Genomic DNA, 16,244 nt, shown 5'->3' on the forward strand with positions numbered 1-16,244 from the left:
GTGTCCACGATGAAATTGCCACACTATGAAATTGCTCTAACTTTTTAACCGTTGGGTAGAATTTAATGAAAATTTGGGTGGATTTAGTTCATAGTGCAAATCCGAACGCCTCCGTTAGGGATGTGGCTAAGAAGCTGCACCTAAGCCGAAGTTTTGTCCAGAAGGCCAAAACTAAGGCTGGGCTTCGAACGTTCAAAGTACAAAAGGCCCCTAATCGCGATGAGAAGCAGAACAAGTCCGCCAAAACCCGTGCCAGGAAGTTGTACCTCAACATGCTGACGAAAGTTGAATGCTGCATCATGGACGACGAAACATATGTGAAGGCCGACTTCAAACAGATCCCCGGCAACCTGTTTTTCACGGCCAAGGATAAGTTCAGCGTTCCGGAGCATGTCCGCACTCAGAAGATGTCCAAATTTGCGAAGAAATTCCTGGTTTGGCAAGCCATCTGCACGTGCGGGAAGCGGAGTGCACCTTTCGTGGCTGCTTCCTCTCCTGAAGGCCCACAACGTCCCAACAATCTTCTGGCCGGATTTGGCCTCATGCCACTACTCCAAGGACGTGCTGAAGTGGTATGCGGACAATAAGGTCAATTTCGTGCCGAAAATGTTCCAACCCTCCCAACACTCCGGAGCTCCGCCCCATCGAGAAGTACTGGGCGATTATGAAGCAGCACCTTCTTAAACGACCTAAGGTAGTGAAGACAGTCGAGGAACTGAAGAAAGTATGGGTTTACATGCAAAAAACGGTTGATTCACAGGTTGTGCAGAATCTTATGGCCGGGGTTAAGGCCAAGGTGCGGGCATTTGCGTATGGACTGTACATAAAATACGAGTAAAATGGTAAAATGAAGTTTAATAGTTATTTCTCAATCCCTGAAAATTTGATGGCAATCGGATGAAAACTCGAATTTTGCGAATCAATTTTGTGTGTGGCAATTTCATCGTGGACACCCTTTACCTTTTTAATTCGAACTTGGACCATTTGCTTGCTTATCCGTGCATTGTTGTTTGGTAAAGCAACTCATGCTAGCAGTAAATCAAACTCAAGCTCATTCATGATCATCTTTGTTAACGATCGATGGATTGATTAATTTTCATAAAATATAAAACAACCATCTTTCAAACAACGAACGTTCTTTTGTTGACCTACAGATATTTCCATATACAGGAATCCCTCCAGCTAATTAAGCTGATTTTGACGTAGGACTACGTCTTTGATTTTTATATGGGGGTACACTTTGTGAAAACCGAAAATGAAACATGTAACAACATTATGAAAGATTTTGATCGTTAATAACTCAGCTGCCCCTGGACTAATTTCAATAATTTTAGCACCAATCGATCATAAATATTCCTACGCAAATTTAAGACTTTATCATTTTTAAAAATGCCACTATTGAAAAATGTACGAATATGCAACTATTGCTATGATAGTTAAAATTATCACCGATTGCCTGCGAAAAGCGATTTCCCTAACACAGATTTCAAAGTTCAATTGCATCCGGTCTCACCAAACGGTGTTTATTCAATCACCGCGTGGTGAGTGGTGGTGTTCTCCGGTTACACAATGAAAGGCTCCCCGCAAGCAGCTAGCAATCAAGGCTGACCTCAACCGCTAGTTCCATTTATCGTGTGTGGTGATCTCCGGTCGTCGGCATCAGCAGCAGCAGCAGCAGTGCTTTCGGTACGTGACGTAGAACATTGTTCTCTAGTACACAACGAAAATCTGCCTGCAAGCAGCGAGCTACATCCCACATGAGCATCCATAGAAGGAAGAAGAAGCCGCACCGCCATTGATGGGAATCAGTAGCTCTTCGTGAGTCGCTGTGCGTCATCTATGCCAAGCGCGTCATACTAAAGAGTTTAAACAGAGAGAACCCCGCTCAAATTCCTATTCCTACACAAAACACAAGCTCCTGCTGCAGTTAAAAAATAACATTTATTATATAAGACCACGTAGTCTTATGTCCCCATTGCGTACAATCCCATAGGGCTGTCCCTTATAGTTTTGTTTTATGTGATTAGTGTCAAGTCAACCATATTTAGTAATAACCCGATTTTGGTAGCCCCGCGGAGCATCATACTTTTATCTTTCAATAATTTCACATAACCGTAATTCCAAATCTTTCTCATTCATCTTCAAAATGGATATTTAAAGCATACTTTGATGCACTAAGGCCACTGGAAAAAGCGCATGGGTTTCGCACAACATTAGAAAAGATTTTCAAAAAGGGGGCTGACTAAATCGGGTCATTCCTGTAATAGTCACCTACAGCAAATCAGCTCAATTGGTTGGAGGACAGCCGAGAAATAGTGGTGAACAGAAACGGCTCACCATCTTACAGGTTACATTTTCCAAAGTTTCTAACAACATAAAACACACTAGGTTTTTTACCCACATACCTTAGCGTTACCGGTCCTTTGGCACAGCACAGACAACACCTAACTTTCTTATCCTGAGCCGTAATCGGCTTCTGTCCGGGGTGCATGGGGAATAGAAATAAGAAAGAGTGAAATGTACGACACATTCAAATAATCCCATCTCCGGTGTGATGTCACCAACCGTCGAACGCACCCCATAATAGACGTCTTCGGCCGCAACAGTTCCCATCCGTTCACAAATACCTACCAGATATTGCTCGTCCATACAGTCGATGTGTGGTCCTACAACGGTGAAATATTTGATTCCTTGTGGCGGGGAGGCATAGGGAATGTCGATGGTAACCTTCAATGTGGGCGTGGAATAAACGAAAATACAACAAAATGATCAGCGAGACACATCACATAACTTGATATCCCCCCCAACAGCCTAACCTTATCCTTAATCGTGTCGCCTGTTCCGGATCAATCTCCGCACCCGAACCTCATTGCATGACGTCTGAGTTTGCCAATCAAAGTGAAAGGAAAATAGCAAAAATCTCATACCTAATGCCCAGCACTGGATCTTTTTGCATAACTGGAAAGCACGTTTAGTTTACCAAATCGAATCCGAAATTGATTGTGTGAATATTTTATATGATTTGAGCCGGAGGGTTACTTTTGCATGTCGGAACGATGGGTGTATGTTACGATCTCTTCCACATTGGTAGGTTTTCACTTCCTGTGGTAAACATCGGAACACGTAAAAGTGCTGAGTGTGCGGCTGCATAATGTTGTTAAGAAGACGAATAAGTGACTCGTGAAACTCGACTGTTTTTGTTTTCAATGAGCTCATCATTTAACAGAATTGGGAAAACATCGAGGATCAATGGGGGAAACCTTTGAAACTTTTATGATTAAAGCGAAAAACCCCGTGAATACATAAACACAGAATACGATACGTTAACGTTTGGCGTGAGATGTCAAAGGGAGCATGTACAAGAAATTGAAGAAGAAATCCTTCGTTACGACTTTCCTATACCTTTTGCATTGCTTGTCACAGATTTCTAATACTTACCTCCTCTCCGTTAGAGTGATGCGTACTTACAATTATGGAAATTCGTTTTTGTGTTTTGTGAGGGATTTTGATTTTGGTAATTTCGTTTGACAATCAAGACATTTGAATTGATATTGGTGTGCAGGCGATTGGGATAATATGTTGAATTGTATAACTTGCCAGCTATGATTCACTTTGGTACGATACAATACAAAGTTTTGAAGAAGTTAATGACGAAATAAATCCAATAGCGTCTGTACGAAATTGAAACTCATAGGACGGATTTGGAATCAACAAGTAGGGTAGATGTACTAGTCATGGTTATACGTTCAAATTATGGAGTGTTCCAATCAAGGCATATGGGAATACTTGGAACACATCATAATAGGAACGTTTAGCTATGCCTGGTAGGGGTTTTCATCTAATTTCCGTCATACTAAGCACATCCCGCACTTTACCTCTCGTTTTTGAAAGGGTTTGAACAAAACATGGAATGTTTTCATCAAAGATAATTTCAAAATTTATTTTCACCTTTTCATACCGTTGGATTTGATAAAGAGTCAATCAGTGTTGAGATATGATTAAAAATCTAACACTGCTTCTCCATTCTAAATTCGTCCTACGAGTTTCAATTCGTCTAACGCATTGACACGCCATTAGATTTTCTTCGTCCTACGACGATGGTACGATAAGTGGATTCGCTAGGAGCGCTTCTTTTGTTTTGAAAACAATGAGTGTAAATATTCATACAATGCGCTGCAATAGGCTTCATGTTGTGGCTTATGAACTAACGGATCGGATCAAACGTATTCATGTTTTGTGCATGGTGAAATCATTGATATTATTGATGATTTCTGCTCGATAGAACGGAAATGGGCGATTACGACGAAATAGCGCTCTTCCCTATATCACCTCCCCTAGAGATGTATTTCTTATTTATATTTTGTGTCTCTTTATCAAATCAAATAGTACACATGGTAATCTTTCCTGTTTTGAACAAATTCTATCAAGAAAGATAGATACAGCGTGTGTTGTGCTTTTCTTTTTTTGGTCTGTTCGGGACATACCACTACGACCAGTAATTTGATCTATTGTAGTAGGGGAAATGGATGTAAGGTCGGCCTAAATGCCCCTAATTTGGGCCCACACATAAATTCAGCAATCGACTAAATTTTCAATAGCGACCAAAAATATCCATTAGTACCGTCCCAATGACACGTTCATCTAGATAAAATTGATAAATAGTATACATTCAAAGTGTTTTTATGTTACTTCATACGTGAAGTTAGCGATTTTCAGAGTTGGTTGGAAATGCTAACATGAAGCTTTAGTGTGATAATTTATTAGCTAGAGAATGATCTTTAGAAGAGGGTAGGTGGATAGTTCCGTTAGAATACGGTAGTATGAAAATTGAATAGAAGTTGAAAATGAGCGAAGGGCCATTAATGCGACAGTATAAAGACAAACGCACATCTTTTGCCTAACCCGTACGATGTACGCGGAGACTTGAAGTATGCCCTAATAAAAATAACCATAAAAGAGAGCTTAACGACGTGTTCGGGGTATCATCCAAACCATTTGTGGGATAGTTTACCCATCCGGGATACAGTTCGTTTATGGTATTTGTTTATTAGGGTGTCTTCAAGTCTATTAGGCAAAAGATGTGCGTCCTCCTTTTGCTCATTACTGACTGCGGCTGTGGAATAGTTCTTGCGACGTTTCATCACTACCTAAAGCCCCACGTTGCGTGAGCATTTCCAGTCGATGATGTGTTATATTATAATGCAATAATTCTTCTTTACACAACTATTGTGTTGCTCCTCTCGTCATGACCAACTTGGTCATCTTAGAGAGAAAGCAGTAGGGTGGTTGTTGCGTGCTGTACCATCATCAGCATTGTTGACGGCTACTCCCGCCGTGTTTTTATGTTACTTCATACGCGAAGTTAGCGGTTTTCAGAGTTGGTTGGAAATGTTAAGATGAAGCTTTACGCACATCTTTTGCCTGTAGACTTGAAGACATACTTCAAGTCTCCGGGTACATCGTACGGGTTAGGTAAAAGATGTGCGTTTGTCTTTATACTGTCGCATTAATGGCCCTTCGCTCATTTTCAACTTCTATTCAATTTTCATACTGCCGTACTCTAACGGAACTATCCACCTACCCTCTCCTAAAGATCATTCTCTAATAATTATTAGCTAATAAATTATCACACTAAAGCTTCATGTTAGCCTTTTCAACCAACTCTGATAAATAGTAAATTTTTAGCGATGGTCCCAATCCTAGATCCATAGGCCAAGATTATAGCCATTTCCCCTATATCCCGAGTCATTAGTTTAGTGCATGTCGTACTACTCCACCATTATGGAGAAATTATGAAGTATTCGGTTTTGATACAGTTGTCATTCTTGCCTTCATCACAAGGAATCGATTCTAATTGAAAGGCGCACCCCTTTGTCAGTCAAGCTGAGATAAACTCCAAGCAAATTTTCAGGATAATCCTGAAGAAAATTCCGATTCAGATTACAATTACAAGACAATTCTGAGTAGAAACCCAAAATAATTTTGCCGATTATTTCATTCCGCAGATTTATGGATATAAATTTAAGTGAATTCTCTACAGAACTATTGAGAATACGAAGATTATTGTAGAGTGAATTGTGAGTGTTTCCTGAAGGAAGTTTCACTGATTCACAGTTATGCACTGCCTTTCGGAATGTTGAGGGAATATCAGGAATATTCATAAGATTATTCAGGCAAATCCTGAACGTAGCTCTTGGGATATTTCTAAGGAAATTCTAGGGAATGTTTCATAGAAACCCTATGAAGAACTATCTTCTAGTTATCTAAAATTTGTCAAGTTAATTCAGGTATTGAACATTTTTCAGGACCATGAATATTGAAATCCAAGATTCTTATTTAGGAGATATTCAGCCGGAGGCTGCTTCATCTCCGTGCATTCAAGATCCTGGAGGGGATACAGTAAGCCCATCCACATGTCCAACTGCGCCTATCAAATGAAGCAAATGTTTTTGAATACATCTGAACATACCAACTTGACAAAATCAGAAGCACCCAAGTTATTTCAGTTGGAAACTTTACTCACCGAAATACCGACTTGAACCTTAAACTTAACTCCTGATCGAGAATCCATAACGGCGGATTCAAATGTGCAGCATCCCATCTGTCAAAACCATAGACATTTCTTATCTAGATAAAAATAATTTGCCCGGAATAGATTAGACACGAACCAACTCATACATTTTGTATGTGTGTTCGTGGTTAGGATACACATTTTTCGCGAACACGGCGACAGATGTCAGTTTTGTGCTTTGATCAGAAATTTGATGGTACTTTGTGATTCATGTCGGTTTGTCGGTGCTTTACTTCCATTGATATGAGTGAGGGGGCGGATGGAGGGAGTGTATTAAGCTCCCCCCCCCCTCCAACAATGCATATGAAATAGATCTTCTTCTTCTTCTTCTTCTTCTTCTTCTTCTTCTTCTTCTTCTTCGCATTTCAAGCTTATTGCATATCGCATATTAGATTATTGCGTGCTCTCAACTTAGTGTTCTAGATCAGATGCACTTCCACAGTTATTAATTGAGAGCTTTCGATGCCTGTACCATTTTTGCATTGGTATAATTGTGTGGCAAAGTCCAATCATACTTCTATGCCCAGGGAAGTCGAGAAATTTTCCAACCCGAAAATTCCTAGACCGGACCGGGAATCGAACCCAGCCACCTCCAGCATGGTCTTGCTTTGTAGCTGCGTCTTTACCGACTGAGCTAAGGGAGGCCCCATAGATCTATTGTATTTGAATAATTCATCTGACATTCGAAATCCATAAGATAAGAAACTCCAAATTTCTTTCAGTTTGGAATCTGACTTCCATTGGTACACCGGCAGTGTTGGCAGAAAAAGTGATTTTAGGCATTTAATGCAATCCATAAATATTTGAACGGTTATAACTTATAGAGACATTTGGGAACCTAAAATGGAACCAAAAAAGAGTTGTTCTCGCTTGGTGCGGTAGAGTTTGCGTTTTTTCATATAACGGTATTAACCTAAACTAATGTAGTTGAAGATGCTAATTTCAAATTACAGACTGTAGTGGTAATTTTTATATGATAGATGGAGTAGATGAAAGCATAGAGTTGATAGTTCCGTTAGAGTACGGCAGTGTGAAGATTGCATATAGATATTAGAATAGCGAGCTAGGACAACTTTTAAGGAAGGTACAAAACCGTGTCCCCTCAAGATCATCAAGTTGACGATGACAGGAGCACATATCGTGGCAGGGGTAAACAATAGTTGCAATTTCCAAACCTACGACTTGATGCCTTCCTTCAAATAACAACTGAAGTGCGGTAAAAAATCGGTAGAACTGTTCCAAACACACCGTTGGTACTTGAGCGGTCGGCTTTCGGAGGGGGGGACACCCCTCACCATCTCTCTCTAAAGGGGGAGTTTGGTAAAGAGAGATGACAAAACCGATTTGTACCTTCCTTAAAAGTTGTCCTAGCTCGCTATTCTAATATCTATATGCAATCTTCACACTGCCGTACTCTAACGGAACTATCAACTCTATGCTTTCATCTACTCCATCTATCGTATAAAAATTACCACTACAGTCTGTTATTTGAAATTAGCATCTTCAACTATGTAAATCGTTGACTTCACGCAGAAGTAATACTAAAACATATAGTCAAAGTAATAAACTAATGTTTCAAATTTCTATGTACAGTCGAATTGTATGGGTGAGTGAAATCAGCAGCCTGCATACAATTTCAACCTGGATAAATCTAGAAAGCTCAAGGTCTTTCAACTTATTTTTGTGTGTTGCTAACCTACGTGATTTTTAGGACGAAAATTATAATTAAACCATAATAATAAAAAATATCAATCCGTTTCGATAAAGTTCACAAATGCACGTCAATTAAAAGAAATTTCCCGTTTTTAGTGTAGCCTACTTCGATCTCCTAAAGCCCGATTCAAAGTAAATGTGGACGCATTCAAGTGATCATAACTCAAGAATTAAACAACACTCACGGTTGATCAAAACGTCAAACAAAAGGGTATTTATTCAGCTTTCAAACGATATGTAACAAGTTATTACATTTCACCGTTTCGAACGAACTGTCGCACTTTACTTGTGATCGATGCCATCATGATCTGCACAGTCGCTGGTGACACTATACCGGTGAACTTATTCCACTTTAAACGTATTTGTTGTGCATTTGTCACTTCTTTACCGCATCCTCGAAGTTTTCGCTTGACAATTTCCCAATATTTTTCGATCGGTCTGAACTCAGGGCAATTCGGAGGATTAATCTCTTTGGCGACGAAATTAACATTGTTTGCAGCATACCATTCTAGTACCTCCTAAGAGTAGTGGCAGCTGGCTAGATCAGGCCAAAACATAACGTTGGTCTTGTGTTGCCGATTGAAGAGTAAAATCAGCTTTTTCAAACACTCTTTAATGTAAACCTTCGACGTCATTGTGTGAGATGTGATGAAAACCTTGGTTTTAAGGCCACAACTGCTGATTCCTTGCCAAATCATTAGTTTCCGAGCAAACTAACAGCAAAAACAATTGTATACCTGGAAGGGACATCCCCACGACCAGTTGCTTGGTAAAATTTTCGTCCGGGATTTGTTTATAATCCATTTTGACATATGTTTCGTCATCCATTAAAATACAGCCATCAAATTTCGTCAAAACTCGTTCGTTTAGTAATCGTGCTCGCTTTTTGGCCACTAAATTTTATTTCAGGGAGCGTTTCGGATGTTTACTGGCACAAAAAGACTTCCCATCAAAGAATTGAGAGCTCTTATAAAACACCTGAGTTGATCAAACGTTGAATAATAGCTTCCAGAGTTGAACAAGAATGTAGTTGTATTGCCATTTGATTAAAAGTTTTAAAAGCTGTTGGAGCACCTTTAAATGATTGTTTACGTTCGGTTTACCTATATGCTTTATAAGACCTACGAGAACTTTTATAGCACCTTAGACAAACCGATTAACAAGAGCTATATAGAACGTCGAATAAACGCATCAAAATAAACCATTGGGAGCTCTTATACAACACCTGAGTTGATCAAACGTTGAATAATAGCTTCCAGAGTTGAACAAGAATGTAGTTGTATTGCCATTTGATTAAAAGTTTTAAAAGCTGCTTGGAGCACTCTTAAATGATTGTTTACGTTCGGTTTAACTATATGCTTTATAAGACCTACGATAACTTTTATAGCACCTTAGTTAAACCGATTGACAACAGCTATATAGAACGTGGAATAAACGCATCAAAACAAACCATTGGGAGCTCTTATAAAACACCTGAGTTGATCAAACGTTGAATAATAGCTTCCAGAGTTGTACAAGAATGTAGTTGTATTGCCTTTTTGGTTAGAAGCTTCAAAAGCTGCTTGGAGCACTCTTAAATGATTGTTTACGTTCGGTTAAACTGTTTGACAGGAGCCATATAGGATGTGGAATAAATGCATCAAAACAAACCATTGGGAGCTCTTATACAACACCTGAGTTGATCAAACGTTGAATAATAGCTTCCAGAGTTGAACAAGAATGTAGTTGTATTGCTGTTTTGGTTAGAAGCTTAAAAAGCTGCTTGGAGCACTCTTAAATGATTGTTTACGTTCGGTTTAACTATATGCTTTATAAGACCTACGTTAACTTTTATAGCACCTTAGTTAAACCGATTGACAAGAGCTATATAGAACGTGGAATAAACGCATCAAAACAAACCATTGGGAGCTCTTATACAACACCTGAGTTGATCAAACGTTGAATAATAACTTCCAAAGTTGAACAAGAATGTAGTTGTATTGCCTTTTTGGTTAGAAGCTTCAAAAGCTGCTTGGAGCATTCTTAAATGATTGTTTACGTTCGACCAACCACCAACCACAATTTTGTTGCTAAAAATAGCACAAGTGATACCTTTACTCTCTACTAAATTTCAAAGCAGCTGTCAAGAAGTGTCTACAAACGTTGTATACGAGCTTTCACCAAAATAATAAAGCTTGAGTTTAAATATGTATCTATAAACGTTGTATAAAAGTTGCTTCTACTCCTATACCGCGTATACATATAATGCTGTAGTTGAACAGGTTCTCCAAACCAGTGTAAACAAGAGTTTTACAGAAGTTGTAATAAACAAATTGTACAGTTATTATTCAGCATGCAGTTGAATAAAATCACAATGGAAGCGTTTCTTCAACAAGAAATTGATTTTGGGTAAACGTTTTACTGAATACGTTAGACAACACCTTTGTGTTGCAGTTGTATAGGTTCTCCAAACCAGTGTAAACAAGGGTTTTATAAAAGTTGTGGTGAACACATTGTGCAATTATTATTCAACATGCAGCTGAACAAAATCAAAACGAAAGCGTTTCTTCAACTGGAAATTGTTACTTGGGTTATATCCTTCTCTTGAAAGGATGTTACGCACGGTGGAAAAGTTGGAATTGTATTTCTTTGCCAAATCACGTATGGAGACACCTGGGTTGCTTTTCACGTACCTCAACACCTTTCTCCTCAGCTCTTTGTCCCTAGTGCCACTTTTATGATAGATGCGCTGTGCTCTATCCACACTCAGAGTATCCTTGTAACGTTTGATTACAAGACTCACCGTTGACTTTAGGAGTTTTAACACTTTTGCTATTTTTGAGGCAGATCACGAAGGGTTCTCTAGATGTTTGTGCACAATTAATTTTCTTTTCTCAAGTTCCATGATCCGTAATTTCGGGATGCGTCGATCAATCGAGAAAAACTTTTCACCAATTTCTTCGTCAATGAAACGTTTTTTGTTCCAACCACCAGGGGCGCGGTGGTGTATTAAACCGTGCGTCCAGATTTACTTTGAATCGAGCTTTATGTTATAATCAGAAATTCGTATGTTTACAAACTACCAAGCGTTCTACCAATCTATCATGACGGCAAAATATTTGAAGCTTCCTGGAAAAAATAATAATATAATTACCATAAAATAAAATACAATCACAACACTATCTATTGCCAACAAACGATAATATTGTATGTACATCATACAAGTAAAGTAAAAATTGTTATTTTATTACAATAGATCTATAATACGTCCCATATTTATAGTATGAATTTTCAACAATCGAAAAACTATCAAATTAATGGTAAATGGCTCAAGTTTGTTCGGGAAAAAGTGATTTTTTTGTAGGTTAAGATTCATAACATCCCCCTTGATCTATTGTAGATTTCCCCATTTACCATAGATTCTATTGTGGAAACAATCGTTGTGGATAGTACGATTTATTGTTAATACAATAAATTCTATTGTTTGGTTACAATACATTTCATTGTACCTCTATAGTTCCTTTTTCTCGGGTTATTTTTTTTATGTTTAAACCTGATTCACTACACTATCTTGTGGGGCGGAGATTGTCCGGGAACAGAGAATTCCGAATACCATACACGCGCTCCGCATACATAATACATATTTTTTCCCACGTCCGGGAATGAATAAAATGCCTTACCTTAACAAAATAACGAATGTAACAGGCACGTGACTCGAAACTGCAGGGCAAGTTGGTTTCCGGAATGTTGAAGCGGAAGGGGAACTGATGCTGACCGCGAATCAGCACCGGTACGGTGACGTCTAGTCCCTCGCAGGTCCGTTCGCCCCATATGACAGCTCGCTCATCAATGTACAGCTGGTCGTCTTTCACCTAGCATTGCATTGGAGGGAGTCGTTGGCAAAAAAAAAAAAAACAGCAGCAAAAATTAAAAGTGGAACAAACAAATAGCCGAAAAGGCCACATGAAAAGATGAAAAAGAGTGTCTGCCGGCAGTTAAAACGGTTTCATTCTGATGTTGGTTCTGTTGAGAAAACCGTTAGTGGGTGGGTGTGATTGCACATGAATAGATTTGAATGGTTGTTGTGAAAGGATGTCGGTTTAAAGTGCATTTTTTTTTCCTTGAAAGAATAATGGTCGGCACGATGTTCAAAGAACAGATCTATGGGGGATGTCCATGAAATACAGAGCTTTACACCATTCAAAAAAAAAGAATGAAATTACACATTTCTCGTGCATTCAAATAAATATTCCATGTTCAGCTCATGCAAATCATAGTGCTTAATGAGGGTTCCTTTGGGGATGTTCCCTTACCCCTTTTTCCCATCTCTTTACGAGTGTGCCAGTCTGTGACACTACTCGGCCATTTAGCATGCATTGTATTGCTGCCAGTTATTAGCATTCCGAAACAAGACAAGGCCATCCCACTCAGTTTCACAGTGTATTAAGAAGGGTGAAATGTGAAAAGTTGTGAAAGTTGGTTTCTTGTTTGGATAGGACTATCATCGCTATGCCCAGTGTGGTGCTATGGATGCTGTCTACTACCTAATGTACCTACAGCTGTGTGTGACATAATTACCGTTCTCTTGTCTCCGGATACGAACACCTTCCACTCGACATGAGCCTTGCCTCGAAGCAGTAGGCGGATGGCTGGAACGAGAAAATAGTGTGGTTGGAAAGTTTTTTTTCCTAATACACAACACCTGTCAAGTTATGGGGAAGGGTGTAGTGTAGGTGGGTGCTAGGTGCTAAGTAGTCGGGAATATCGAAAGGTAAAAACGAAAGTGTATGGAATAATAAACAAAATTCAGGCTGCTAAAAGTAGGTGGTACGGAAATTTTAGTCTCCCGAAAGCTTTGGCCAGCTTGAATAGAGTAAAGAAGACAATGCTCAATGCCATATCTCTTGTTAGGGGATGAAACACCGTGTCTGAGATGCTCGTGTTTTGCAGTCTATGTATTCATCCCGACTTTATCGATTATATTTAATTTCCTATCATTTTAACTATTTATTATTTATTATTTATTTTACAGGAGTCAGTATCTTTTTACTGGGGTTTTGAATTGCTGAAAAAATCGGTTAAAATTCAAATGATCGTTATCCGTAAGGAATTAATGAAATCGACAAATTATATTTTCTATGGGGTTAACAGAAGTAAGTCTATACCAGTTCGGAATAATTTTCTTCTTTTTTTTTTTCCACAGATTTTTAAAATTTTACCGAACAGTTCCGCAGTTCATAAACCCCGTAAAACCTTACTGACTGGATTAGTGTGAACACTATGAAAAACACTCAACATTTAGTGACAACAGACGAGCAATACAATTCAATTAAATTTGCTTTTCACCTCGTAGCATATTTTTTGGTCTTGACACCCTTAACTTTAACTTTACATTAATGTTTTGTATACGCCCTATCATTTACATCAAAGGTTAATTGCGTTTCGGGAGAAATTCAGGAGTGTAGGAGAAAGCTTTTTACGAGAGCATATGAATGGGCTCGTGTGCCATTTACTTTTGTACGTTGTCCAAATTTGATTTTTTTTTCTACGTATCATTTCAGATTGTAAAAAGCAGTCGTCATTGCATTCCTTCTGAGCTAATCCACACAATCCAACATTGCGAAAATATAACCGAATTTCAGATTTTACCTCTCAGAATTCCAATCAACCTTTGCATAAGTGTGCAAATGTTCAGGGAATTCTGAGAATAATTATTCGCTAGAGGCAATAAACCAAGTTTGGGCTGGAATTCGGCCGTTTTGATACACGCCTAATTTTTCAAAATGGCGTATGCGATATTCTGATTTCGATTTTGAAATGATGTCTGAGACAATGTTGCAGGAAACTTGATTGCTTTTTCAAAAAAAAAAAAAATCACACTGTAAAAAATCTAAAAATGTTGGTCAAAAATGAAGAAAAGCTGTTAAAATATTTAATAGAAAAAAATGCACCTTGTTAAGATTTTTAAACTTATGTTTATTTGAAAGCTTACATAAAATGCTAACTTTTCTTATGTTGGACCAATAAAGAGGCTAGTCACCAAAATCGTAGAACATAAACTTTTACATTCAAAGTGTTTTTTTGTTCCTTCATACGTGAAGTTTACGATTTCCAGAGTTGGTTAGAAATGCTATCTAATATCAACATGAAGCTTTAGTGTGATAATTTAATGGCTAGGGGGAAGTTCTGAAGAGGATAGGTTGATAGTTCCGCTAGAGTACGGCAGTACTAGTCAAACACACACTTCTTTACCCAACTCATGCATTAATGGATGAGGAGAGTTGAAGTATTTCTTAAAATCTACAGGCAAAAGAGTGCGCGTTTGACTTACTCATATACTCTTTTGCCTGCAGATTTGAACAACTATTTCAAGTCTCCTCATTCATTAATATATGAGTTAGATAAAGGAGTGTGTGTTTGACAAGTACTGTCACATTAATGGCCCTTCGACCATTTTCCACTTCTATTCAATTTTTACACTGTCGTACTCTAGCGGAACTATCAACCTACCCTGTTCAGAACTTTCTCTAGCTAATAAATTATCACACCAAAGCTTCATGTGGATATTAGATAGTATTTTCAAACAACTATGAAAATCAACTTTTAGTAAAATTTTAGAACTTAGTCCACAGTTTCCCGTGCAAACCTTACATAAATTTAGCGAGGAAAAAAATGTAATTTTACTAAAAGTTTATGCGTAACGATTTTATCCCAATATCCCAAAAGTTATCACTTTTGATAAGCTTTCAAAGAAAGATAAGTTTAGTTTTTTTAAGTACTCTTTTAAAATTGTCTTAACAGTTTTTTTTTTCATTTCTTGTCCAAATGTTGTAATTTTTTACAGCACGTATTTTTTTATCTGAAAAGGCACTCTAATTTCCTATAATTTTGTATCGGCCTTTATTTCGATTAAATGATCCATTTTCGTACAATGATTTATTGAAAAATATTAAACAACAAATTTAAAAAAAAATAAAGCGCTTGTCAAAATGGCCGAATTCCAGCATTACCCCTCGCAAACAATTATGTAAATTTTCATGAAATTTGAAGAGGGTAAAGTTTGATCGATTCGTCGGCGTGGGTTTGCTTTTTGCATTCTAAAATAATGCGTCGACCAAAACTGGGTTTTTTTCTTGTTTTGTAAAACGTACCAAAGTAAATTGCCCCTTCAAGCTCTCTTAGCCACCATTCGAATGCTGAAAACTTTTTAAGTGCTACAGATTCTAAAAAGTTGATAATGATCACCCACCAGACAGTTGCTTTGCTTTCACACGCGACTACTTACATTTAAGTTTGAAATTCTCGGTTGTGTGCAGCATCACCTTGCCGGAGAGTACTTCTCCGGCGTAGTAGTATTCCTTATCAAGTCGAATATCCAATTCCTTTATGTAATCCATCTTGTCGTCGTCGTCGTCGTTGTTCAGGAGCGCCTGTCTGGAGCTGCCTCCAGTTGTCTGCCAGCAATGTTTCACTCACTGTTTGCAAATAAATCGTTCTTGCGTTTTGGTAGGATTCCCTTCACTGCATCACTCACTGCTGCTTCTTAGTTGGTGGTATGGAAGTAACCACAGTGTTGTGGTTGGAAAGTTTTAGTTTTTTGGCGGGAAATTCTTCTTCGTTAGGAAGTCAGCTTTCGTTTACCGTGGTAGGAAAAGTTTGTTTTCTTGCGTCACTTTCAATATAGGATGCACTTGATCCAGTAGCTGCTCTGTTGTAAGACATTTTCGCAGGTTTTTCCCGAGAGGGGCGCTCTATCTGCGATGCAGGAAAGATTTTGTTTTGCTGTGATTATCTGAGTAGATAGAAAGACGAGATTAATGACGATTCTGAAGATTCCATGCAAAAGATGATATGCGATGCAAGTAAATGCGAAAAATAATAGATGATTTTTCGAAGATTCATTCGTTAGTGTGAAATTTTTTGAGCATCTAGAATTGAGATTTAGATGTGTCACACCCCTCGGTTTTTACCTAGGTTTTCC

General features: G+C 38.3%; 1 protein-coding gene across 1 annotated transcript in view; it reads right to left on the bottom strand.

The window, feature by feature from the left end:
• Positions 1 to 16,006, bottom strand: part of LOC135701965 (arrestin domain-containing protein 3-like) — a 38,924-nt gene extending 22,918 nt beyond the window's left edge. The window contains exons 1-5 of the mRNA XM_065222911.1: positions 15,549 to 16,006; positions 12,842 to 12,912; positions 11,944 to 12,135; positions 2,632 to 2,727; positions 2,406 to 2,476 (exon numbers count right to left, since the gene is read on the bottom strand). Coding sequence (XP_065078983.1) covers positions 2,406 to 2,476; positions 2,632 to 2,727; positions 11,944 to 12,135; positions 12,842 to 12,912; positions 15,549 to 15,660 — 542 coding nt within the window. The 5' untranslated portion in view covers positions 15,661 to 16,006. The remainder of the gene's footprint in view (positions 1 to 2,405; positions 2,477 to 2,631; positions 2,728 to 11,943; positions 12,136 to 12,841; positions 12,913 to 15,548) is intronic.
• Positions 16,007 to 16,244: the final 238 nt, after the last annotated feature.

The sequence above is a fragment of the Ochlerotatus camptorhynchus genome, unplaced genomic scaffold, assembly GCF_037179485.1.
Source record: "Ochlerotatus camptorhynchus isolate MF236.1 unplaced genomic scaffold, CSIRO-AGI_Acam_v1.1 ptg000015l, whole genome shotgun sequence".
NCBI classification, from domain to species: Eukaryota; Metazoa; Arthropoda; class Insecta; order Diptera; family Culicidae; genus Ochlerotatus; species Ochlerotatus camptorhynchus.